This window comes from Ochotona princeps, chromosome 12 (genome assembly GCF_030435755.1).
Source record: "Ochotona princeps isolate mOchPri1 chromosome 12, mOchPri1.hap1, whole genome shotgun sequence".
Taxonomy (NCBI): Eukaryota; Metazoa; Chordata; class Mammalia; order Lagomorpha; family Ochotonidae; genus Ochotona; species Ochotona princeps.
The window spans coordinates 55,050,487-55,074,348 of NC_080843.1; the positions used below are offsets into that span (position 1 = coordinate 55,050,487).

The 23,862-nt window shown below is 40.5% G+C and overlaps 1 protein-coding gene across 3 annotated transcripts in view; it reads left to right on the top strand.

The window, feature by feature from the left end:
• SPART (spartin) overlaps nt 1–23,862 on the top strand; it is a 48,445-nt gene that overhangs the window by 15,847 nt on the left and 8,736 nt on the right. The window contains exons 1-5 of one of the 3 annotated variants that reach the window (XM_058670854.1): nt 20–249; nt 14,755–15,563; nt 18,476–18,673; nt 20,057–20,221; nt 21,745–21,868. In XM_058670854.1, the coding sequence (XP_058526837.1) occupies nt 14,757–15,563; nt 18,476–18,673; nt 20,057–20,221; nt 21,745–21,868 (1,294 nt within the window). In that variant the 5' untranslated portion in view covers nt 20–249; nt 14,755–14,756. Of the gene's footprint in view, nt 1–19; nt 250–346; nt 505–14,754; nt 15,564–18,475; nt 18,674–20,056; nt 20,222–21,744; nt 21,869–23,862 lie in introns of those variants that run through there. The other 2 variants (XM_004577530.3, XM_058670855.1) reach the window with 2 other exon arrangements.

Consider the following 23,862-nt stretch of genomic DNA (forward strand, 5'->3'; position numbering starts at 1 on the left):
CCAACTGCACAGTCGCAGCCTTTATGGAGGTCTCTGTTTCACGGCGGGGGGCGAGAGATTGCGCAGGCGCAAGGGGGTGAGTGACGCGGCCGCGGCGAACCTTATTTTGGGGGTCCTGGCCTCCAACAGGTTCCCACAGGCCTGCGCTCCTTGAGCCTGTTCCCCCACCCGGCCGAGTTTTACGGCGGCGCCCCCCCCCCCGCCCTGGGTTCGGAGCTGACTATCGTCCTCCCACGCAGCACTTAGAAGGTTAACAGAACCTGGGGGGGCGGGCGGATGACAAATTCTCAAGGAAGCCAGCCCCCTTGCGCCTGCCCGGCCGTCCGAGGCCCGGCGCGCGCGCGTGACGTGGCGGCGGCGCGCGGCCTGGAACGCTTTGTGAGTCGCCGGTGGCGCGCGGGGAAGCTCGGGACTTGTCCGAGTGGAGCGCCGCGGCGTCGCGTGTGTGAGGGAGCGGGGCCTGGGCTACGGCGGCCGGGCGGCGCTGCGACCTGGAAGGCACAGGTGGGGCGGTGGCGGCGGCGGGGAGCGGTTCGTCCCGGCGCGGCGGTGCCCTGGGCGGGCAGGCAGGCAGGCAGGCGACCCGGGGACCCAGACCCCTTTCTCCCTACCACCCCTTAAGTGTACCCGGTGGTGGCGGGGAGGAGGAATGGTCGGGAAGGGTAGAAGTGGGCCGGGCCGTTCATCCAGGTTTCAAAGAGAGAACTTTTGATGGGAAGGGAGCAGCACTTCCGGAGAGAGGCGTTTTGAGAAGTTGTTTTCTCTGTGATTCTGCTTCTCGAACGCGAGGCGACCTTCTCCTTGCCACCCACTGCTCCCCCTACTTGCTGTTGGGATGGAGCGCGCGCCCCGCCCCCTCCCCGGAGCGTCTCCGTGGACGGTCCGCGCTGGTCACCCGCTCTCCCCACCCCCGCTGTTGACTTCAGCTTCGGAAATTGCTGGCTGTTCGCCCTCCCCCCGGCGCCGGAGGGGCCTGTCCGCAGCCAGCAGCTGGCCCGTTAGGGTCCCGCAGCGTACGTTTGGCACTGTGGAATGCGTTTGCTCCTGTTGAGTAGAGGGCTTGCACCTCCGAAGACCCCCCCCCCCCCATCGGTCCTCTTTCTGCGCCTGCAGAAAGTTTCTCCGGGAGCGCGCCCTGCCTTGTGACTGGCACAGCACTATTGCGTTGCTGTGGGCTTGGCCCAGTTTCTGAGCTCGGAGGGCCAGGATGGTCACTGCTGGTCTCTGGTGGGATCCTGCAGGTGTGACTCATTGTATTGTAATCGGTCGGTTTGCGTTCTAGAGTGTTGTGGCCTCCAGCTACCAACCTGCCCTATATAAGAACTGTAACATGTTGCCTTTGAAATTTGCAAATCAGTTTCAGTGAACAACAGATTTTTCCAGAATCCTGATTCATGCTCCTTTATAATAATAATACTGTTAGTTTGGAGGTTTTATGTCAGTGTCACCTTTGAAACAGCAGGCCTGTGTATGGCTTGACTTGTGGTTTAAGTTCTCACTAACAGGTTAGATGGATGGGACCTTCAAAGAAAGTGGCATGTACAGGTTTTAGAGAAAACCATCCATGACGAGCATCTCTCCATTCTCCCCGCCTTAATAAGGGGGTTAGCTTTGGTTTTATTTTCCTGAGACTTGTTGCATAGCATAGTGAATATAGCTAATGGTGGAGTACTGTGTATTTCAGTATTTGAGAATAAATCTCAAATGTGTTCTCCTTTCAAAAATGATCAAGTAGTTGACTTTATGGATGGGTTAGCTTTATTTCATATTAGAAATGATAGCATTACTTTGTACTCCATAAGTATAACCAATCAATGTGTAAGTTAGGAACTAAAATGCCCCCTTGTTTGGGAGAGAGCCAGATAGGTGGGCGTTGGAGCCACCTCTGCTGCTAGCTTTAGGAGCTCAGATGCTGTACTGGAAAAGATTGCTCATGTCGGCCAGTAAGCATGATTGTTAGCGTTACCAGTGTTTATCGGTTTTGGACTAACATGCCAAGTATTTTAATGTAGAATTTTACTTTCTGAGTCCTTTAGAAAGCACATATATGTTTGTATGAGTGAGCTTCCAAAAGTTTGACTGATATAATGAAAAAGTTGCATCGATTTCAAAAATCTTGCATCAAAAGAAACTTGTAGTTTCATTTTTCACAGACTTAAACCTTAATATAGTTAAGTTTGAAACATGTTGTTATTAGGACATTTAAAAATTAACAGTTAACCATTGGTATCTGGAAACGGATTAGATTATGATAACTTTTTTAATACTTTGGGTTGACATTTGAAAAATATTGTTTCCAGCTTTGAAAATCAAACATGTAAAATCATTTAATAATGGCTTTTATCTTTCAAAGATACTAAATAAGCACTTAGTTCTGTTTAGGAAAGATAAACCTTGAATGTGTTGCTTAATATCTTCCGACCTCTGAGGGTGGAGTGTAAAATTTGAAGATATATTTACTTATTTGAAAGGCAAAGTGACAGAGTCAGGGACAGATAAAGAGTTTGTATCTGTTGATTCATTCCCCAAATGCCTGCAGGAGTGAAGGCTGACGCAGGAGATGGCAGTGCCCGCTGTGGGTAGCCACTTGACATCTGTGAGTGCTGAAGACCTGTAATGGAGCTAGTTGGAGTTGAGATATACTTAAATATATATATACATATAGATATGACACATACGTATATACACATACATGGTAATGGAGATTTAGTGAAGGGGAAGTTAAACTATATCACCAATGTTTATAATGATTACATATGAACATATTTTGGATGTATTTAATGAGTGAAATATTATCAGAATTAATTTCACTAATTTCTCTTGACAATGTGGCTATTAGAAAATTTGTAATTACATGCATGGCTTGCTTAATAATTCTGTTGAGTAACAGCTCTAAAGCTTCCACTTATTCCTTTTAAAAGATAATTAAAGGGCCCGGCGGCGTGGCCTAGCGGCTAAAGTCCTCGCCTTGAAAGCCCCGGGATCCCATATGGGCGCCAGTTCTAATCCCGGCAGCTCCTCTTCCCATCCAGCTCCCTGCTTGTGGCCTGGGAAAGCAGTCGAGGACGGCCCAATGCATTGGGACACTGCACCTGCGTGGGAGACCCGGAAGAGTTTCCAGGTTCCCAGCTTCGGATCGGCACAGCATCGGCCTGTTGCAGCTCACTTGGGGAGTGAATCATCGGACGGAAGATCTTCCTCTCTGTCTCTCCTCCTCTGTGTATATCTGGCTGTAATAAAATGAATAAATCTTTAAAAAAAATAATTAAAATGTTTATATTCAGCCAGTGCCATGGCTTAGTGGACTGGGTCTCCGCCTTGGCCTTGGCATCCCCAGTAGGGGAGGCAGTAGGGTCCTGACAACTCCACTTCTAGTCCAGCTCCCTGCTAATGGCTTGGGAGGGCCCAGAGGAGGCTCTGAATCCTTGGGCTCCTGCATGTGTGTGGGAGAACTGGAGGAAGCTCCTGGCTCCTTGACTTTGGGCCCACCCAGCCGTGGCCTTGTGGTTATTTGGGGAGTGGATATGTGGATGGAGTATTGCTGTCTGTCTCCTCTGTAACTATACCTCTCAAATATATCTTGCACATTGTTTAAGGAACTAAATATTTTTACAAGAATTGTAGTGAAAATTAGAAGTCCTACCATTCCAAACTCTCTCCTTTCTCCCAAAGGCAGTTTGTACCAGTTTCCTTACCCAATTCTTCTGGTCTTATGTCTATAGTATTGTACTTTTCTTGCTGCTTTTTATTTCCTACTAACATGCTAGAGAATAAGATGAAGTTCTAGTCCTTTCTGTACCACATGCCCACAAATTTTCTAATCATTGATCTTTGCATCTTTTCAGTGTGATATCATAAATATATTAATATATTAATCAAAACTATGATTCCTCTGTATTTCTAGCTCCATGCCTTATTTTTCCTGGAATTAGTAACTGTAATAATTGTCCTAATTTCCTATATATTTGCCATAAATTAGCTGATTCTTCCCACAGTTGTGTGCATTTCTTCTCAAAACCTAGAGGTACATAAGACATTTTATCAGTTTTAGTGTCTGGAAGAAATCTTTTCTGGAGCTTTTCCTCTGCTCTGGACGAGTTGCATATCTGCCATTTCAGCCTCGAGATTCCTTCTGGGGACACGGAATCCAAGAAGCAGAGCGCCCGATGCCCGGATGGTCATTTGGCCAAGTTTGACAGGCTTTTTTTGTTTTTGCTCAGAATTATGAATTAATCATACCATTCAAAATTTTACAGTTGCCTTTAAGAAGTTTCTTATCTCTTTTAATTTATTTGTATAAAGTCTTGTAAGAGTTCTTTGGAGCTTATTGTCCTGATATTTCATGGTACGCTTCTTGGTATGAAGTATCTTTTTAATTATTTTTTATTCATTTATCTTTCTAAGTTTGGAAATCTGCTTTTACCAGTTAATGGAGATTTTGTGAATTATTTCTTCAGCTCTTTCATTCTTTTTCTCTTATTTCTGAATGCTTTACAGTTCAGTGTTAGACCTTAGCTCCTGTTTTTCCAACTCTTTGTATATGTCTTTTGTTGAGGTTCAAAGAAATCGAGCGAGACTCCCAGGCAAGTGAAATGTCTTTATTCTTAAGTCGGGCAGCCACTTCTTGCCATGAACAAAGAAGTACCTCAAACAAAATAAGTTTATTTGTTTATTTACTGGAAGTTCAGATATACAGAGAGGAGAGACAGAAAGATCTTCTGTTCGTTGATTCACTCCCCAAGTGGCTGCAACAGCCAGAGCTGTTCCATTCAGAAGAGGCCTGGAGCCTGGAGCCTCTTCTGAGTCTTCCATACAGGAGCAGAGTCCCAAGGTTTTGGGCCATCCTCCACTGCCTTCCCAGGCCACAAGCAGGGAGCGAGATGGGAAGCAGGGCCGCCAGGATTAGAACCTGCACCCATATGAGATCCCATCGTGTGCAAGGCGAAGACTTTAGCTGCTAGGCTACCGCACTGGATCCAATTGGGGTTTTTTACAGTAAGTATGTGACAGTGGGCATCGGTGATGGTGGGCTTCTATTTGACACAAAGCAGAAAGCAGGTGTAGTGAAGATTAACAGTTTATTAGCACAGGTTTCTGACCTTATTACTTCAGTGCAAACAATGGTGTACAGAATGCTGGGCTGTACATCTAACACTCCCAGAAAGTGCCTAGCTCCTATTTGCTTCTTGGTGTTTCTGGAAGCAGTGTTCTGATAACAGGGTGCAGGCGAGCCTCTGGAGGGTCCACACTTCCGGGCACACAGTCACCTTTGCAATGAACCTTTCAGTCTTTTTGCTCTGCTTTATGGACATTTAAAAATAATTATTAACCTTATGTTTTCATCCCTGTGTTGAACTTTTCTTTTGAGATATTTCATATTTAGTATTCACAAGTCCTTTTGTCAGCATATTCCAGTTTTGATTACTGTCCCTTTTGCCTGTTTTGGGGGGATGTTGAATTCTGTTTTTATTTTCTGAATGCAGTATTTCTCTTTATGTTGATATAAATGATAAAAAGGTTTTCACAGGTTTTCATTTTCTTACACATTGTGAATTTCCAAAAAAACCCAAATACTCCAATCCTTTTTAGGACTATGTAAAAGTAGATGAAATACTATTTTATCTGTAATGCTTTCTTTCTCACATTTTGTGATTCACACACCGGCTCACACAGTATCCCTCCTTTATGCTAGAGAGAAATGTCCCAAGATTACCAGGGGATTCCTGAAATCACAGATCATGCTGAATCCTGTTTTTCCCATGCATGCTTAACCTATATGATATTTACAAATTAGATACAGGTAGATTGACAATATTAAGTACTAATAAAACAACTACAACAATACACTCTAAAAATTATTTGAAATTATTTGAAAAATTAATTGGTCTCTTGAATAAGTCAAACACAGTATGAACATTTTCTGACTGCAGCTGAGCAAAGCCATGGTGAAGGAGGACTACTGTCGGCTCTGTGGAGTGACGGGCGCTGGGAAGCTGACTGCAGACTGGTGTGGGAGTTAGTTGCTGCGGCTTCTTGCTGCTGAGTTCTTAGTGTCCCTGTCTGTGGATCTTGCTCTTGAGATGCCTCAAATCAGATCTGGAAAAGTCTCCTTTTTTTTGTAGAGGTGTGTGCCATCAAAGAAGCAAGTTAGAGAGCTTAATATTCGGTGTGTAATGTTTCAGTGAATCACCTTATTTGTGATATTTACCCTTAATCCTACATTGTAGCCCTCCCAGCCAGAGACCCTTCATTTTACGTTGCTCTGGATTAAACCGTCCTGTCTTCAGGACTGGAGTGAAAGTGTCTTGGGTGCTTGGAAAGAGCAATCGATCGTAGGGTGCTGATTTGCAGGAGGTTTCACTTCTCTGTTTCTCAGCGGTGTCTCTACGCCCTTTCTAGAGGAAGGTTGAATTCAATCAGTGTCTGTGCCGTTCAGCACTTCCGTCATAAATGGTGCTGCAGCCCTGTTTTCCCCACAGATGTTTTATGCTTCTGTTCGCTCAGCTCTGGCTGTTGCTGCCATTTGGCGGCTGAAGCAGCAAGCAGATGGAAGACCTTCTCTACCTATCCTTTTCTCTGTAAAATTTTCCTTTCAAATATAAATGAATATTTTTAAAAGTTTAGTAAGAAATATGCTTTAAAATGATAAGAATATGGAATAACACATTAATATGTAAACCAGTAATATTGTTACCAAGTATTATATATTATAAGCAGTTGTAAGAGAAGGCTTCAAAAAATACATGAAATATATGTTAATGGAAAGGTGTGTTATCTCTTTTGTTTTGCTGCACCTTTTTTGAATCCCCTTAATGCATGCCTTTTTTAATATGGCCAGTATTGGAGTAGGTTTGCTTGGAGTAGAATCACCAAAATCACATAAGGAGTATGTTGACCTACAATAACCCTAAGCTATAGGAGATTTTGAGTGAAACGTATAATCTTACAGGACCGCTGTTTGGTCCTACTGACCAAATTGGGAAACATAACTATAGAAACCAATCTAGTCAGCACCCAGAAAAAGAAATTCCCAAAGACCATAAAATTCTTTCCTGTCCCTTTTAAAGTATGTGTCTTCCACCCATAGGCACTATTTTTAACTTGTACTCTTAGTATGAAGTCTGTTGTACCTGACTTTATTTTTTTTTAACTCAAATAATTGGTAAAATTCTTTGATGTGGTCCGCATTAGAAATTTTTTTTATTTGAAATTTTCTCTGTGCATTACTACATTCTTTGGGTGTATATTTCTTATTTAGTCATCTCGAAGTGAATATTTAGATTGCTTCCACCTTGCATGTACTATAAATGTTGACTATTGTCTGTGCCATGATTTGAACATAATTTGGCTCCTAAATTCATAAGAACTTTTAAGCTCCAAAGTTTGTTAATGACATTAAGTGGGTAGAAAATCCGTTTATTATGTTTATTTTTTTGTTTGTTTTTTAGGTTTGTTTTTTTTTTATTAAATTTATTCATTAATTACATTGTGTTGTAATTACATAGAATCTGGGATTCTCCCTCTCCACCCTCCCCCCATGGTGGGTTCCTCCACCCCGCTGCATAACCATAGTTCAAGTTTAGTTGAAATTCCCTCCCTGCAAGAATTTGCCAAGCATAGAGTCCAACATCCCATAGTCCAGACAAGTCCAACTACTTATTGGGAAGACCCTCTCTGGTCTGAGGGCAGAGTCAGCAGAGTATCTTCCCGGTCAAATAAAAGCACTAATATACCATCTGCAACAATTAACATCGTTATGGAATTAATTGACCTGATATTGAGCAGTCAACATGTTAAAAATAAATGCGATTTCTTAACCACTTTCTGTGACCCCCCATTCGCAGTTCAATTTTAGTTTATATACTACAAATGACATAATATCCATAACATAACATGATATGCTTAACATCATATCATATTAAATTAAGGCAAACATGTGGTATCTAACCTTTTGGGATTGGTTCATTTCCCTTAGCATTATGGTTTCCAGTTTGGCCCATTTGGCCACAAAGAACTGCATTTTGTTTTTTTTAATAGCTGAGTAGTATTCCATGGAGTAGATGAACCATAGCTTTCTTATCCAATCCTCTGCTGATGGGCATTTTGGCTGCTTCCATGTTTTTGCAATTACTGATTGTGCTGCTATGAGCATAGGAGTGCATGTTGGTTTCTCATAAAACAAGTGTTCTGGATATATTCCTAGGAGTGCTATTGCTGGATCATACGGTATGTTGATTTTGAGTTGTTTGAATATTCTCCATACTGATTTCCATAGAGGCTGTACCAGCCTGCAGCCCCACCAGCAGTGGAGTAGGGTTCCTTTTTCCCCCCCGCAACCTCGCCAGCAAGTGTTGTTGGTGTTTTTCATGTGGGCCACCCTTACTGGCGTTAGGTGGTATCTCATTGATGTTTTAATTTGAATTTCCCTTATTGCCAGGGAGCTTGAGCATTTTTTCATATGTTTATTTGCCATTTGGGTTTGTTCCTTTGTGAAGTGTTTGCCCATTTCCCGTGCCCATTTCTTGAGTGGCTTGTTTATTTTGGTGTTTTGGCTGTTTTGTAATTCTTTGTATACTCTGGAGATTAGTCCTCTATCACCTATGTCGTGCGCGAAGATCTTCTCCCATTCTGTGGGTTGCTTTTTTACTTTGTTGATTGTTTCTCTAGCTGTACAGAAGCTTCTTAGTTTGATGAGGTCCCATTTGTTTATTTTGGTCTCAATTTCTGCTGCTTTTGGAGTCTTTTTTAGGAAGTGAGGGCCTACCCCTAAGTGTTGCAGTGTGTTTCCAACATTTTCTTCCAAAAGTTTGAAGGTTTCTGGATGTAGGTTTAGATCTTTTATCCATTTAGATTTGATCTTAGTATATGGTGAGAGATGTGGGTCTATCTTTTTGTTTCTACAGGCTATCAACCAGTTGTCCCAACAGCATTTATTGAACAGACCTTCCCATTTGCCTGGATTATCGTTTGTCCTTTTATCAAAGATTATTTGACTATCTGAGTGGGTTCCCTTCTGGTGTTTCTATTCTGCTCCATTGATCTTCCTCTCTATCTTTGTGCCAGTACCACGCTGTTTTGATAACCACTGCCCTGTAGTATGTCCAGAGGTCCGGGACTGTGATTCCCCCTGCTAACTTCCTGTTCTTCAGGATGGTTCTAGCTATTCGTGGTTTTTTGTGTTTCCAGATGAACCTTTGGATCATTGTTTCCAGTTCCATGAAGAATGTTTTTGGCAATTTGATTGGGATTGCGTTGAATGTATATATTGCTTTTGGCAATATAGACATTTTAATGATATTGATTTTACCTATCCAGGAGTATGGGATGTTACTCCATCTTTCTAGATCTTGTTCAATTTCTTTTTTCAGTAGTTTGTAGTTTTCCTCAAATAGGTCTCCTACATTTTTCGTTAGGTTTATTCCCAGATACTTCATGCTTTTCCCTGTTATTTTGAATGGTATCTTGCTGGTTAGATCTTTTTCCAACTTGGGGCTATTAGCATACACTATGGCTGTTGATTTTTGTTCATTAATTTTGTACCCTGCCACTCCACCGAACTCTCGTATAAGTTCTAGCAGTCTCTGTGTTGAGCCTTTTGGCTCTTCCATATAAAGAATCATGTCATCTGCATATAGTGAGAGCTTGACTTCTTCATTTCCCATTTGGATTCCTTTGATTTCTTTTTCTTGTCTTATGGCCTCAGCGAGTACCTCTAGAACTATGTTGAATAGCAGTGGAGAAAGCGGACATCCCTGTCTTGTTCCAGATTTCAGTGGGAAGGGTTCTAGTTTTTCTCTATTCAGTAGGATGCTGGCGTTGGGTTTTTCATATATTGCTTTGATTATATTGTGAATTTTTCCATCTATGCCTACCTTGGTTAGGGTCTTTAGCAGGAAGTTGTGCTGGATTTTGTCGAAAGCTTTTTCTGCGTCTATTGATTCTATCATATGATTCTTGTTTTTCAGTTTTTGGATGTGGTGTATCACATTTATGGATTTCTGAATGTTGAACCACCCCTGCATTCCAGGGATGAATCCTACTTGATCCGGATGAATGATCTGTCGGATGATTTTTTTGAATTCTGTTGGCTAGGATTTTGTTGAGAATCTTAGCATCAATGTTCATCAGAGAGATAGGTCTGTAGTTTTCTTTCTGTGTAGGATCTCTGTCTGGTTTTGGGATTAAGGTAATGTTGACTTCATAGAATGAGTTCGGAAGGGTTGCTTCCTTTTCTATTGTTTTGAAGAGTTTGTAGAGGATTGGGGTTAGTTCTGTTCGAAATGTTTTGTAGAATTCTGTAGTGAAGCCATCTGGGCCTGGGCTTTTCTTTGTTGGGAGGTCTTTAATCACTGATTCAATCTCTGCTTCAGTTATGGGTTTGTTCAGGTTGTTTGTTGCCTCTGGGCTAAGTTTTGGCAGGTTGTGTGAGTCTAAGAACTTTTCCATTTCTTGGTGGTCTTCTGATTTGTTGGAGTACAGTGCTTTGTAGTAATTTCTAATTATGTTCTTAATGGTTGTAATGTCTGTTGTTATGTTGCCTTTTTCATCTTTGATGCTGTTAATTCTTGCTTTCTCTTGTTTTTTCTTTGTCATTTGGGCCAGTGGGGTGTCTATTTTGTTTATCTTTTCAAAAAACCAGCTTTTTGATTCATTGATTTTGTGTATGGTTTTTTTTATTTCTATCTGGTTGATTTCCTCCCTTGTTTTGATGATTTCTTGTTTCCTGTTGTGTGTGGGGCTCATCTGCTGCTGCTTTTCCAATTCCTGGATGTGTGTGTTTAGTTCCTGTATTTGGCGCCTCTCTTGGGCCTTGACATGAGCTCCAATTGCGATGAATTTACCCCGTAGCACTGCTTTGGCAGTGTCCCACAAGTTTTGGGATGTTGTGTCAGGGTTTTCATTGGTTTCCATAAATTTTTTGATCTCATCTTTAATTTCTTCCCTGACCCATTGTTCGTTTAATAGCATATTGTTCAGCCTCCAAGAGTTTCTGTATTTCCTTGGGCTTTTTGAATTGCTGATTTCCAGTTTCATTCTGTGGTGGTCTGAGAGGGTACATGGTATGACTCCTATCTTTTTGAAGTTATTTAGATTTGCTTTGTGTCCTATCATGTGGTCGATCCTGGAGAAGGTGCCATGCACTGCTGAAAAAAATGTATAATCTGTGGTCTTAGGATAAAAAGTTCTATAGATGTCTACTAAGTCCAGTTCTTCTAATGTTTGTATGAGCTCTGTTGTTTCTTTGTTGAGTTTTTGTTTTGTTGATCTGTCTATAGTTGTTAGCGGAGTGTTAAGATCGCCCACTATTATTGTGTGTGTATCTATGTCTCCCCTTAAGTCTGTAAGTAATTGCTTCACGTAGCTCGGTGCATTGGAATTAGGTGCATATATGTTCACGATTGTAATTAGTTCTGATGGATCAGACCCTTCACCATTATATAATGTCCTTATCTGTCCTTTTTGATGTCTGTCAGCTTGAAGTCTAGGTCATCTGAGATTAGAACAGCTACTCCAGCCTTCTTTTCTCGTCCATTGGCATGAAATGTCTTTTTCCATCCCTTCACTTTAAATTTCTTACAGGCTTTTCTGGTTAGATGTGTCTCTTGTAGGCAACAGATTGTTGGGTACTGTTTGATGATCCATTCCGTTAATCTATGCCTTTTGATTGGTGAGTTTAGGCCATTTGTGTTTAGAGATAATATTGAGAGAAATTGATTTTGGGCTGCCATGAGTGTGTGTAAGTGTGCAAGTGCGTATTTGCGACTATTAGAGTTTCTGACTGGTTGACTTTCCTTGTATGGGTTTCAGTGGGGAGGTCTTCCCATTTGCCATCTTTGATTTTGGTTTTCATTTTTTCTTTCTGGGTTTAGCACCTTCCTGAGGAGATTTTCCAGAGCTGGTTTCGTGTTGATGTATTCTTCGAGTTTCTCTTTACTGTTGAAGTATTTGATTTCATTCTCAAATACAAATGAGAGCTTTGCTGGGTACATTATTCTTGGTTGGCAGTTGTTTTGTTTCAGGATTTGATAGGTTTTACCCCATTCTCTCCTTGCTTGGAGCGTTTCTTCTGATAGGTCGGCTGTGATTCTGATTTTCCCCTGATTTTCCTTCCCCTGAAAGTAATCTTATCCTTTTTTCTTACTTGTCTTAGAATAGTTTCCTTATGTTCACTTGAGGGTAGCTTGAGGACCACATGTCTGGGTGACGATCTGTTTGGATCATATCTACTGGGGGTCCTTTGTCCTTCCTGGATTTGTGTTGGATTTATATTTCCAGTGTTCTGAAAGTTCTCCTGTATTATCTCATTGAGCACCCATTGCAAGCCTGTCTCCTTTTCCACTCCTTCGGGAAGGCCTATTATTCTAGTATTTGATTTTTTGAAGTTGTCTTTCATTTCCTGTATGGACCTATTGGCTTTCTCTAGATTTGTCTCCAACTGTTTGATGAGCTGCTGCCTTTCATTCTGATTGTCTTCCAATTCTGATATTCTGTCCTCTGCTGTGTTCATTCTGTTGGTTAGGCTTTCAATTTTGTGCTCTATATCGAGGATTCCCTTTTTGACTTGATTTATTTCTGCAGTGACATGGTTTTCCAATACCTTGGACTCTTCCCAGCGCTTCTCACTGTCTGATGAATTTCATCACTAGTTTCTTAAATTCCTTATTTGGTATTTCCTCTATGTCTTCATCTTGCATCTCAGATATTGGGATTAGTTTTTGGTTATATTGGGAGGGAGTGCTTGATCTTTCTTCTGGGTCGTTGCTTTTTCTGATACTTCTCATTGTGTTTTTGCTTCTTGTTGTTTTGGGATTTTAGCGTCGATTCAGCTGAGCTGGCTCTGGTTTGGGGTCTCTGGCTGAGCCCAGCAGGGCATACTGCCTGAGTCACCAGCTACTTTCAGGGTCTGTAGATCACAGCCCCGAGCTGGGTCAGGAGGCTTTGTGGGCCAGCCCAAGTGCCAGGCCCCTTCCCCTGTGGCTCCCTCTCAAAGGCGGTAACCCACAAAGATTCACTCTGCCGCCTCGGCTCTGGGTCACGGGGCTAGCACAGCAGGGGTTTCTGCCTCAGTGCTGAGCCGAGACTCTCCTTCAGGGCTTGAGGTTAGCACAGCAGAAGCCCCTGCTGATTGAAGCCTGATATCCCCAACTCCGGGCTGGGCTGGGCTAGAAATCTCCACTGGTCCAAGTGCCAAACTGTGCTCTCCGGGATTCCTACTCAGAGGCACTGCTCCACTGACACTGCAGGCAGGTCTTTCCGAGCAGGCTCCTGCTGGGAGAACCTGCGCCGAGCCCACTCAGGTCAGGCCTTTCCAGCTGCGCCCAGCATGGGACTCCGCCCCAGAGAAGCCACTTCCTCAGCTGCACTCTCTCAAGGGAGGAAGCGGATTCCCGAGAGGCACAGAGCTGTGAAGGGCTTGCAGACGTGCCACCACTAGTCTGCTTTTCCGCCCAGGACGTGAGGTCCCTGCCGGGCGTTGCCCAGCCTCTGGAGCTCAGTCCGAGCCCAGCAACAGGATCCACTGGACGGAGCCAGTCCACAGCTCGGAGCCGATACAGGGATCTCTGAGCCCCAGTCCCACAGCGCCGCTCCTGTTCCCTCTGCACTCTCCCAAAAACGCTGAGCAGCTGAGAGGCGCACCTCTGGGAAATCTTCCCTGCTTGTCCTCCACTTCTGCAGGGGATGATGCCCCCAATGATCAGTCCAGTAGCCTCCTCTCGGGGCTCCTGCCCTCCAGAGGACTGGTGCCCCTGTCAGTGTGGGCGCCTATCCTTCTAGCCGTCTCTGTCCTTGGGACGGTTGAGTCTCTGCCGCCTTCCCCCTGCCTGGGATCGTGACTCACCAAGTTCCCCGCAGCGTGCTGTATTTTCTTTTCCACTTTTTGCTGCTGTTCCTTCACGCCGTGTAGATCTTCTTGCTTTAGTGAGCTCCAGTGACCTTCTCGCTCTTCTCCCTACAGCTTCGCGCCTCCTAGCCTGTTTCTCTGCTGGATCGGTTCCCCTCTTTCCCTACACCAGCTCTCTGCGGTTGGCCATCTCCCCACCATTCCATTTATTATGTTTAAAAGATGGGCCTGATTGGTGGTCCTCAGATCATTTGAGAGACATGCTGCAATAAATTAATTATTGGGAAAGAGTTGGTTATAAAAGCAAGGGTAACTTCTGCTGGTCTCTCCAGGTAGTTTGTTGTGTTCCTCTTCGCGTGTTCCCCCTTTGCTCTCTGCTCTCCACCACCTTTGTCACCAGTGAGGCTGTGTGATCTTGAATCTTCACAGCTGGTAACTGATGGCTCTAAATGCCTAATGGGAATGTGGTGATACAGCTTGGATATACTGGACAGAGGGCTGATTCTCAAGACTTCATCATGCTTCTCAGTACAAAACTGAAAACTTGAGAATTGCTTTTTCTAGAATTTTCTTTTTAACTTCTGACATGGATAAGTTAAACCACTAGAAGGGAAACTGGGCGGAGAGGAGCTGCTATACATGTTTTTGGGCATGCGTATGTACCCAGTTTCTTAGCTGTATACTGCAAGTGGAATTGTGAGGCAACAGAGTGGATGAATGGTTTTACTTCTGCAGAAATTGCCAGTTTTCCAAACTCTACCAACTTAAGCCTGTAACAACAGTATATGAGAGAGAGTTCCCATTGTCATTTCCATCAGTGTTTAACCATCTAGTAAGTGTTGGTGTCATTATGGAAATCAATTTCATTTTTCTAGAGAATAGTGTATTTAAATACTGTTCCTGTTTTGCAGAAATGGAACAAGAACCACAAAATGGAGAACCTGCTGAGATTGAGATTATCAAGGAAGCATACAGGAAGGCCTTTTTATTTGTTGATAAAGGACTAAATACAGATGAGTTAGGTCAGAAGGAGGAAGCTAAGAGTTACTATAAGCAAGGAATAGGACACCTACTGAGAGGAATCAGCATTTCATTATCAGAGACAGAACACACTGGCCCTGGGTGGGAATCTGCCAGACAGATGCAACAGAAAATGAAGGAGATGCTACAGAATGTACGCACCAGGTTGGAAATTCTGGAGAAAGGTCTTGCCACTTCTCTTCGGAATGATCTTCAGGACGTGCCCAAGTTATACCCCGAATTTCCTCCTAAAGACATTTATGACAAGTCGCGAGAGCCTCAGCCCTCTACTTCGTCTCAGCAAGCTGAAGTAAACGGAAGCACTTCAGCTGCATGTGCAGGGTCGCTCGCTTTTCCTGCTTCTGCATCCTTACCGTCTGTGAGTCGTCCAGCCGAAGCCCCCCCTGCTTACACTCCTCAGGCCGCGGAGGGCCACTACACAGTGTCCTATGGCACAGATTCTGGGGAGTTTTCTTCAGTTGGTGAAGACTTCTATAGAAATCACTCTCAGCCACCTCCACTTGAGTCGCTAGGGCTAGATGCAGATGAGTTGATTCTGATACCAAATGGAGTTCAGATTTTTTTTGTAAATCCTGCAGGAGAAGTTAGTGCCCCTTCATATCCTGGGTATCTCCGAATTGTGAGGTTCTTGGATAATTCTCTTGATTCAGTCCTGAACCGTCCTCCTGGATTCCTTCAGGTAAGCCAAGGGAAAGTGTAGACAGAATTGAAAAGTGTAGACAGAATATACTGATTCTGTTTGTTAGAATTTGTGTAATTTCTATTTTATAATATACTTCAGGAATTTTATGAGTGTTGAGTATCTTCTTTGAAAGTGTTTTTCTGCTTTCTAGGATATTAAGTTTTATGTTGGTGTTAAATTTGTGATGATAGGACCTAACGAAAGTAAAAGTCCTTCTTAAATTCTTAATTCTCTGTCTGAATAAGAAACAGAATAATTTTAATTTTGAAAGGAATTTGTAATTCATATTAGTGTGTAACTGTGAAATCCGTGAGTGTTATCAAGAGCCAGCTGAGGACCTGAAGTGTCTAGGCTAGAAGCATGATGAGAACCTCTGCAACATCTGGAATAAACAAGTAAAATAAATGTCTGCCGACATTGTTTGCTATTCACAGTTGAGTGGTGATAGAGGGTAGACTTGTTGCTAAACATTTACGAAGGATAGCTACTACCAAAACCAACAAACAAAATCCAGCCTAAAATTTCAGTCATTCTAGGGTTAAGGATCCCTGATCCAAAGGTAGAGACTGCAGTGATAATTTAAGACACCATGCATCAGTTCAAGCAAATAAATTTACTAGAGTATAATTGGTCCAGATGTAGAGATTGATCCTAAACAGAGGCTGGTTCTAGGGCATTGCTGTGTATGTAGTAAGATATTCTAAAGGTGATGATCCAGGGACAATCTGATTCTTTAAAATGGGCTATAGGTTCAGGGAGATGGAGCCTTGAAGTCTCAGTATGCATATAGATTATTATCAAAGGAATTCGCATTGAAGACAAGTGTCTGCATTGTCTAAAGTCCACATAATGTTTCAATAAAAATGGTTACAGGAATGCATGGAGGAGATACTTTGGAGCATTACTGGGGAAAAAAAAGACTTATTCCTGGACAGGAAGAATATTTTGACTCCTGTAAAGTGTTTAGGGAAGGTTAAAAAGAGTAGATTTATTGATTGAGCTTGGGGGTTAGATTCAAGGACTTACAGAGCAGAGCACCTGTTGCTGCTCCAATAATAGGGTGGGATTGTAAACATAGAGTTAAAAAATCTTTGGGTCCTAGAGGTGTGGGAAGTTATATGAACATTGGAAACCTGGAGCATGGTTTGATGGGCTCAATCATTAAAATTAATTGTACTATAGTAAAAATTTGTCCTTTGATCTGAAAAAAAAATTTTTTTTCTCATATCTCTTTGGTCCTAAATGAAAAATACAGTTGCAACCCTAAGTTTAGTTTGGGTCTGCTTAATAGGCTGCAATTTTCATACATTTGGGTACTTGTAACATGACATCTTAAAAAGGTGTTAACCATATGTGTTTGCTGAATGAATGTTTTTAGCCTATAAAAAATAATAACAATCAGTTGACTGTTAGAAGATAAATATTTCTTATGTTGTAAAAATCACTATTAATCTATTTAGAAAGTTAGAGTAAAATTATTTAGTTTTAAACAGGCTTACCTGGAATTCTGAACTAATAAGAAGGTTTTTCTTTTGTTTTAATACATTGTTAAAGCCCATTTTATATATATATATATATACACACACACACACACATATATATATAAAGTTCATAAATAATATGCATATGGCATTGTTTTCTGAAAGAGAAATTGGGAGAAATCAGCCTGTAGTGGCTGAGCTGACCAAGCTATAACATAAGAAAGATCTATATGTTGGATCTTGTTTTTGTTATACTTTGGAAAATACAGTGACCAGTTGTATTGTGATCTGCGTGAAGTTTTATAAATAGTGGCTTCTGAAACAAATAGAAAGGAGGACTGTTACAGAAAAAAATCTGAAAATGTTTAAGTACTTTCCATATTTATATTCTATTGATCATACGTTCTGGCAGTTTGTTAGTTTTCTATCTTTATGAAATCTCCCATGATCCTTGTGTTCGTTGCATGAAGTTTTGGTAATGGAATAATTACTCTTTCTAAGCTTCTCAGTAGTAAGGCAGTATTGTGGATATTGGCACAGTTATATTTTAGTAACTCAAAAAATTTGTTACATGTTAGAAATGAGTTGCTAGAATATCTGATTTAATCTTGATTTATTCTTAATTTAGATAGCCATGTGAGTGTACTGGAAAACTGACTTTCCCAGATGACACTGCAGAGTATGTTGTTTTGCTTTAAATTCACAATAGGTAGTGAACCCAAAATATAATTTATTCTAATTCTGTAATGTCTGGCTCTGTTGCAATTCGCAAAAAGCATTTCGCAATTTCTCTGGTTCATCACACCACAAGTACTTGCTCCATTTTTTAGTTATTTACTCACACCTTGGTTGTGTTATCTGCCTCAGTTTTTGTATACATAAAATGGTAGTATTTACCAGTTTCTTAAGATTATTGTGGGAATTTGATCAGTAAATATAGGATTCTTCAGAAAGTTTGTGGAAATTGGAATTAAAAGAAAGCTTATTTTGATGGAAAATGTGAAATTGTGCATTTTTTAATAATATTTTGTCAATTTTGTATAGATCCTCAGGTATGTATTGTAATGGGAAACAGCTTTAGTTTGCCAGCCACAAAGTAATGCCTAATTAGTAACTTTTAAAGCCTTGATGTACTTTGCTCATGATTTTTTTTTTAAAGAGAATTATTGGTTGCTATTGGTCTATTTAATGCCATCAGTGTTCAGACTGTCTAATTGAAGTAGTGATATTTTTTGCAGCTTTTTAATTGGATAATTATCAGCAAATGGTTAATTTTCATTGGGGATTTACTGATTGACGTTGATCGTTCTAAAAAGCTTCAAAATACGTTTCAGACTTATGAATGTTGACTTTTAATGTAACAAAATCTATTAAAACCCAGGTGAAAAATCTAATTCTGTTTGGTTTTTGTTCTGCTAATGCTCTCAGGTTTGTGACTGGCTGTATCCTCTAGTTCCTGATAGATCTCCGGTTCTGAAATGCACTGTGGGAGCTTACATGTTCCCGGATACAATGCTGCAAGCAGCAGGATGCTTTGTCGGGGTAGTGTTGTCCTCTGAGTTACCGGAAGATGATCGAGAACTCTTCGAGGATCTTTTAAGACAGATGTCTGACCTCCGACTCCAGGTGACTTATGATCTTCTCTAGGATGGTAATCTACTTTGGCATAAGCACTTGTGCTTTTTAAGGAAGTTTTAATAACCTGTAATGTTATCACAGTTAGAAGACTATATAATTTGTATGTTCACAACTACTGTTGGGAGCTTATTGTAAATGTTTTTTAATATTGTAGATTCTGGAATCAAGTTTCCTGAGTTCAAATTCAAACTTAGCACTTAATAACTATGTACCTCAACTGTTACTGATCATCTGCATACTTAAGTGTCCCGATCATAAAATGGAGATGATGATAATAATAATCATGCCAGCCTCGTTGCACTGTGGGGAAGATTAATCTGTTAAAATACTTATGTAGTTCTAACACGTGGTAATTCTTTGAATATTAGCCAATATTTTCCCTTACGTTTTACTGCTTGGTGGTGATAGGGAATTAAATCACAAAGTGAAGGTAATTTTAACAGGTGAGTTACATCAGACATTTTAGGGGCATGATTGGCTTTTTGAGGAAGAAACATATTTGAGAGAACTATCTAAGTCTCCTAGTACACAAAGTCCAGTTATGGAGAAAATGCAATGATTTTTGAAATAAGATCAGGATGTAAACTTTTTATATAGCTTGTTTCCTCTGGCCATATGCTTATTTGTTGAGAGTTCAAATATATTTTTATGGAGAGGCATTCTTTGGGTGGTTTACCATTCTTCCTGTATGGTAAGATGGGAAGCATTGTTTTGGTTATGAATATTAATAGCATGGTAGTATAAACTTGTGTTCCCCTCCAATCAGTGGGCATTTGAAATCTGTTATTTAAACAGACATTCACTATCACATAAAAGGGTTGGAGAAAGAGAGAACAAGAAAATCAGCAATATATAGAATAGCCTCTGTTCCCAAGCATGTCAGCATGCCCAACAAGTACATTAGTACAGGCAGCAGTGATTTAAGCTATGTTAAGAAGACAGGTGAATTGCCCTACTGAAGTGATTAGGCTCAGAGTGCTTGTGGAGCTTGATCGCATAGGTCTGGGTTCATCTTAACTGCTGCATACTTTAACCTCATGTGGAGTTATTTTTCTTTCATGCATTGGACTTGGTATTGTTTTAGGAAAAAATTTGAAAGAGTTTTACATTATTGTATAAGATTTTGTCTGTTAACTGCCAACAACTGCTTTCTGTTATCTTTTATGCTTTGACATTTATTGTAACCATGATGTCTAAACCAGAGAATTCCGAGGTTTGTGGTTGGGTGACATAACAAGAGATTAGGGAAAGAAGCATAAGTAGTTGTTACTGACACTGAACACATATGTCATGAAGCATAATACAGCATACCTGGAGAAAAGTCATTGAGAAAATTCTGATTTGAGGTAAGCTTGGTGCTTTATTCCCTAGACCAACTGGAACAGAGCAGAAGAAGAAAATGAGTTCCAGATCCCTGGAAGAACAAGACAGCCCTCTGACCAACGGAGAGGAGCCTCTGGCACTGATGTGAGACAGCTGGGTCCTTCGGACCAAGGCAGTAAGGATGGGCGTCTTAAAGGAAAACATGGAAAGAAGGTAAATCATGGAGCAGTGACAGTGTTTTAGAATCGTTCATCACTTACATGTATTGAGTTTTGTTTTCTTCATGTATCAAGGCACAGAACTTGCTACGAAGTGGAGTGAGTGACAAAGATCTTTATCATGGTGGTTTTAGGTTCAAGTAATCTTACTTTGCTTAATAATGACCCCAAAGCAAGAGTAGTTGTGTTCGGCAATGTGGATATGCCAAAGAGAAGCCAGTGTTTTGCTTAAGTGAAAAAATGAAAGTTCTGGACTTAATAAGGAAAGGAAAAAAGTCATATGTTGAAATGGCTTAATATTTAAGATAAAAAGACATCTGTCTATGAAATTGTGGAGGAAAAAGAAATTTGTGCTAGTTTTGCTGTTGCAAAAGATGGTGTGTTCTGTGTGTATTGTTGCTAATCTCCTCATGTGATGGTTTATAAGTTAAACTTTATCATAGGCTAATATGCATAGGCCAGGGAAAAATAAGACATAGAAATCAGTACTACCTAATTTCGACATTCACCAGGGCCTTGATGTGTAGGACAGGGGAGATTGTCTCTCTGCAGTCTGGTCAGTACAGTTGGAGGTCTGTCTTTCTGTATATTGACAGTCTGATAGGTGAACAGTATCTTAATCTGTATTGATTTCAGTTTAAGTAATATTGAGCATGTGTTCTGATAAATCCTTTTAATGTTGTGTTCTATCTTTGGTCTATTCATTCCTTTGTCTGTTTTTGACTATGTTGTTACCTTTTTTTTCTACTCAATTTTCAGGAGCTCCTTATAACTCAGGGATATTAACCCAATGTCCAAAGTTGTAAATATTTGTTCAGTTTGTAGATTTTACTTATATGCTGCTTTTCCTTATGTATATTAAATTTAGTTTGTTTACTGCATCTGTGTGTGTATATTTATTCAAATGAGCTTCTTTCTATTTCTGTAGGGCAGTTTGGTTTTAAAGTTATAATACTGTAGGGTCTGAGTTAGCCTGCTTGAAAGTACTTAAACTGAGCTATGTTTGCTTTGAGACTTTGACTGCTGACCCTTGCTTTCACAGCAGCTGTTGAACTAGCCAATTGCAGGTGTTTGTTTTCCATCTCCATTTAAATGGAATAGTAGATTCTGTGTGTTTATTATTTCTTATTTCAAATTCAATACTTATTTGTTGTGTATGAAAACCGGTACTTGGATATCTCCTTACTGATTAAATCACGTAATAGAAATCTTTGAACCTTACTGTGGTCTATGTGCATATTAAGATACCAGGTTGGTATCAGTATGAAGAAGCTTCATCTAGTCAAGGAAAGAAGAAAATAATCAATTTAAACATGATTTGACAAATGGTATGTTGGTATTAGGTTAGTATTTAAATCTTCCCAGTCGGGTATTATATAAAATCAAAATGGTTGTATACTTTATGGCAGCTCTAGTGTCATGCTTCATAAATATATAAATCTTACATTTAATGGTAAATAGTATTTGTTAATATTTTATTAATACTTTTTTTACTTTTGAAACATTTTCACTGTTTAGACTAAAGATTCTTCAAGTGAAGAAGTTAATCTGAGTCACATTGTACCCTGTGAGCCAGTTTCAGAAGAAAAAGCAAAAGAATTACCTGAATGGAGTGAGAAAGTGGCTCAAAACATTTTGTCAGGTATTACAACAATGCTAATTTTATCCCTAGAGCTTGTAACTTTTGGAATCCAACAAAATATTATAAGAAAAATAGTTTGATAATATTTTGGATTTTGGCTTTAACCAACTTATAAATACTTAAAAGATTCTAGTTTTTTAGCACATCACATTGTGCCATGCTGGTATAAATTCTTCTGGTCTGTTCCTTGTTTCACATTTGAGAAAACTGGTAATGAGAAACTTTGGGAATCCCCATATCTCAGAATAGCTCTGAACGTAAAATCAGGCAGCCCCACCTTTGTCCCTGCCAACTTAGGTTGAAATCTTCTCTCAAGGTGATGGTATATAAGGAGGTGGGGCCTTCAGGAGGTGATAAGGTTTGAGGCAGGGACCATTAGGATGAGGTTAGGCCCTTTAGTCCATTGTTGAAAGGCTCCAGAGAACCGCCTTACCCTTCTGCAATGTGAGTGTGTCTTAAATAAACAGACTCTATTCTGGTAATGCTTAAATAGGCATTTTGACCTCAACTTTCTTCATGCTGATAAGGCTGCCTTTTTGTACTTTGTCCTTTGGGCTGGATTTCTAATGATAGCCCTCCCTGTTGATCACAATGAAATCATTTAGCTATCTATTATTTGTCTCTTTGAGAGCTCCTGGAGTGCAGAATAAATAATAACTACTTTACCAAATGATTGTTGTACACATAAAAAGGAAGAGAAAATAGTAAATTTTTACTTCAGGGTGAAATATCTGACTTGTCAGGAGACTCTGATTCATGCAGGTTTGACTCATGCGGGATCAATAAAAAATGAGTGACCGGCAATCTATTTTGAGTTCCTTCATCCTAGATTGTGGACCCTGTCTAGTCTCAAAGACTAAGATCACTAAAAGCTAGTTTTAGATTTTATGAATAAAAAGGGAAACAACTATGCCTAAAAATGTCCTGCAGAATGTTGGCCAGAGGACTTAGGTTGACACTAAAAGGATGGCTGTGACTGACTTTTGTTGGAATTGGGTCTGAGAGGAAATAGATGGTTGGTGACAGTAGACTTCAGGCCACTGTCGGAGCAACCTACCCTAAAAATTTCTCAAAGAGAAGAGTTCTTGGAATGTCATGTTTAGATTGTGCTTTTTAGTGAATTGATATAAATAAACAGAGGTTTTAGAAGTTGTGAGATAGCAAAAATTCATGAGGGGCATTGAATGTATTTTCTCAGCTCCTCAGTTCAGTGAGTATGGATCGACTGTGGAACTCTGCACAATTACGTTGTAAGTGCAAGCGATTACTTTCTGCCCATCCTTTTCAGCAGTAGGGGGTCAATTATAATATACTCTTGAAGGTTCTATAGAATTATGTTTTATTTACCATCATTTCTGTGCCTGGCAAGGAGTTTTCCTGTTTGGTTAATCCATTCAGTTAAATGTACATATAGACTATAAATATAAAACACTATAACATTCTGTGCCAGCTGTTCTTTACAGGCGCTCATCTGTCTGCATCTGGCAGCCTGTGTCCATGTCAGAAACCTAAATAGCTTCCAGTCCAGTTGGGGATTTTCCTTTCCTTCCATTGCAATTGCTATAGTTTTAACCTATTTACTAATACTGTGATCTTCATAGTGTATTGTGATTATTCACATCTATGTTTTTCCTTATTCTTATATTTTTTCATTTTTGTATCCTAGAAATAGTGTCATTACAGGATTATTAGTCTCCTCTGTTTCCTTGTCACTTCATTATGGTTTCTCAGTCTTCCTCCTAGTTCTGCTCATGTTTTGCTTCTTTTTTAAACTTTTCAACCTATAAGTCAGCTCTAAAGCCTGGTATATTTACTTATTTGGAAATGGACATCTTCAAATGTTTTGTTGTTATGGTGCCTGTTTGCCTGGTCTGAGACCTGATTCTCCCCTAGAATTAGTTGCCAGGTAGGGCAGTTGGGATCAGATGAGAGCTAGAGATGGTGTTGACTAAAACAGGAAGAGAAATGCATAAAGTATTCCTATCAGTTAATAC